Source organism: Nicotiana attenuata, unplaced genomic scaffold (assembly GCF_001879085.1).
Source record: "Nicotiana attenuata strain UT unplaced genomic scaffold, NIATTr2, whole genome shotgun sequence".
Classification (NCBI taxonomy): domain Eukaryota; kingdom Viridiplantae; phylum Streptophyta; class Magnoliopsida; order Solanales; family Solanaceae; genus Nicotiana; species Nicotiana attenuata.
In genome coordinates, this window is record NW_017670654.1 from 112,546 (window position 1) to 115,141 (window position 2,596).

The 2,596-nt window shown below is 40.7% G+C and overlaps 1 protein-coding gene across 1 annotated transcript; it reads right to left on the minus strand.

Annotated features, from left to right (window-relative positions):
- Positions 1–495: 495 nt before the first annotated feature.
- On the minus strand, positions 496–2,174 carry LOC109241924. Its single transcript, XM_019408753.1, has 4 exons — positions 2,091–2,174; positions 1,329–2,039; positions 1,081–1,265; positions 496–1,021 (listed from the first exon to the last, which is right to left on the minus strand). Exons 1-4 carry the CDS (start codon positions 2,172–2,174, stop codon positions 496–498), a joined length of 1,506 nt encoding a protein of 501 aa, XP_019264298.1.
- Between the last annotated feature and the right edge of the window lie 422 nt (positions 2,175–2,596).

The window sequence follows — 2,596 nt, forward strand, 5'->3', positions numbered from 1 at the left end:
ATTACACTACCTAAAAAATAAAATCTTTTTGTCTTTTTCTTTCGACTTTAATCCCTTAAGAAATCCGTCGAATGATATCCATCGTCAAGAAAAGTCAAAAAATTTCAAATTTTTATGTTTTTTTTCCCGATTTTTTAACTACAAGTAGTAACCTAACAAAAGCAACACAAAACTAATATACATACAACATAAAAATATCCCCCCCCCCCCCGCCCCACACTTTAAGTCGTCGCATGTTTCCATGACACACAATTAGAAAGCATAAGGAAGAGAAAACTTCCCTGAATCTCTAGTCGGGGTCTGAGTCAAAGTCGGGCTTCATTCCACGCGCCCGAACTAGTGCACACATCCATGCAAACAACTTCATCTCAGCCTTCTTGGGGTACACCCCACACTTATCCTTCTCAATAACTAGAGCCTTCTCTTTTGAACTTTTCACTTTCCACTCAACACTTGCAGTCGGTGTCTCTTTTTCATCCTAGTTGCTACATTCATCTAAAAATTTACAGTCTCCTCATCCACTCTAGTCATGAGTTTTCTATCGTGTATATCCAGTATAGCTCTACCCATTGCTAAAAATGGTCTTCCTAGGATGTGAGGCACCTCCTTGTTTTCCTCCATATTCATCCCTATGAAATCTATAGGAAATACGAACTTATCTACCTGAACCAAAACATCTTCCACTATTCCCTCGGGTGTTATAGTTGTTTGGTCTGCCAGCTGCAAAGATATTGGCGCCGACCTTATCTCTCCAATCTCATTCTCCAGTTTCCTATAAATAGACAATGGCATTAGATTAACTGAGGCACCAGAATCACATAAAGATTTATCAAAGTTAAGAGTGCCTAAAGAGCAAGGTATAGTAAAACTCCCTAGATCTCCATACTTTGTGGGAGTTTGTTTTGCAAGATTGAACTGCAATGCTCTGTGAGCTTGATCACTGAGGTCTCTTCTATCTTCCTCTTCTTTGTCAGGATCTCCTTCAAGAATTTGGCATAAGCTGGCATTTGTGAGAGAACTTCTGTGAATGGAAAGTTTACATTAACCTGTTTTAGCATATCTAGAAATCGCTCAAACTACTTGTCCAGCTTTTCTCTATAGAGCTTTTTGAGAAAAGGTAGAGCAGGCATGTGCTTTCTCTCTTCATTAGAGTCCTCCCTTCTCGAAGTTTCCTCCTTCTTATTTTTCTCTACTCCCTTCTTGCCTTTCTTCTTTTTATCATCTTCAATTTTTAACTCCGTCCCACTTTCTTTTTTAGGTATCACCTCTTTTTAGATTGGAGTTGGATCTTTGGACACTTGTCTGCTTCTCAAGGTCACAACATTTACCGCTTCTTTAGAATTCTTTTCATTATCAGCTGGTAGAGTACCTGGGATTCTCTCAAATAATATAGTTGCAATTTGTCCCACTTGTTTCTCCAAGTTACGCAAACATGTCCCAAGTTCTTTGATAGCTGCACCATGAGAATCTAATCTCTCATCTGTCGTGACAATGAAGGACTTCATTAGATCTTCTAACCCTGACTGAATTGGTTGTTTAGGCTGAAACTGCAGCCTCGACTGATTTACAAAACCAGGAGATCCTTGTCCCTGAAATCTGGGATTGTTTTGTTTCCATGCATTTGCAGTACCCCCAGATGAACTCCATGAGAAACCGGGGTGCTTTTGACCCATTGCATTGAAGTTATAATTCCCAACAGCATTAACTTCCTCAGTTGAGTCTTGGCCCTGATGAGTAGGGTGTCCTCTTCCACATATATCCCAAGCTGCATGAGGCTCACTTTTTATTGAAGCTAAGGTGAGCTTCCGTATTTCTTCGGCCATCGCATCAACTTGTACCTGCACGGATATGTTAGCATCAACTTGGTGAACACTACTTGATCTTCTTCTTTTAGCAATCTCAGAGGGCCACTGATATGTATCTTTAGATAACTCATCTAGAATTGTGACTATCTCCTCTGGAGTCTTTTTCATCAACGGGCCTCCAGCTGCATTGCTCAATGTTCTACATGAGGCTGGTGTCAATCCATCCCAAAAGTCCTGGAGTTGCATTTAGAGTTCAATTTCGCTATGTTTACACTTTCATACTACCTCCTTAAACCTCTCCCATGCTTCAAACATAGTTCTAGTCTCGTTCTGGCAGAAGTTAGGGGTTTCTCTTCTAAACTTGCCCATCTTAGCTGAGGAGAAATATTTATCAAGAAATTTTCTAGTCATCTCCTCCCATGTTCTAATTGACCCCTAGGGCAAGCTTTGAAGCCAGTGCTTTGCATCATCTTTGAGTGTTAAGGGGAATGCCCTTAAGTAGACAGGATCTTGTGAAACATAATTGTATTGAAGGTGTTCATAATCTCCTCGAAGTCCATTAGATGGTTGTTTGGATCTTCGTTTGGCTTTTCTCTGAAGACACAACAATTCTGAAGGGTTTGAAGCAACCCTTGCTTCAACTTGAAATTGTTAGCCGCAAATGGAGGTGGTCTCACACTTGATATGCCTTTGTTGTAGACCAGTCTAGCACAATCACCAAGTGGTCTCCCAGCACCAGAAGCTATGTTTCCGAACTGGTCTGGAACCAAAGGCTGATTCTGAGCAATTCT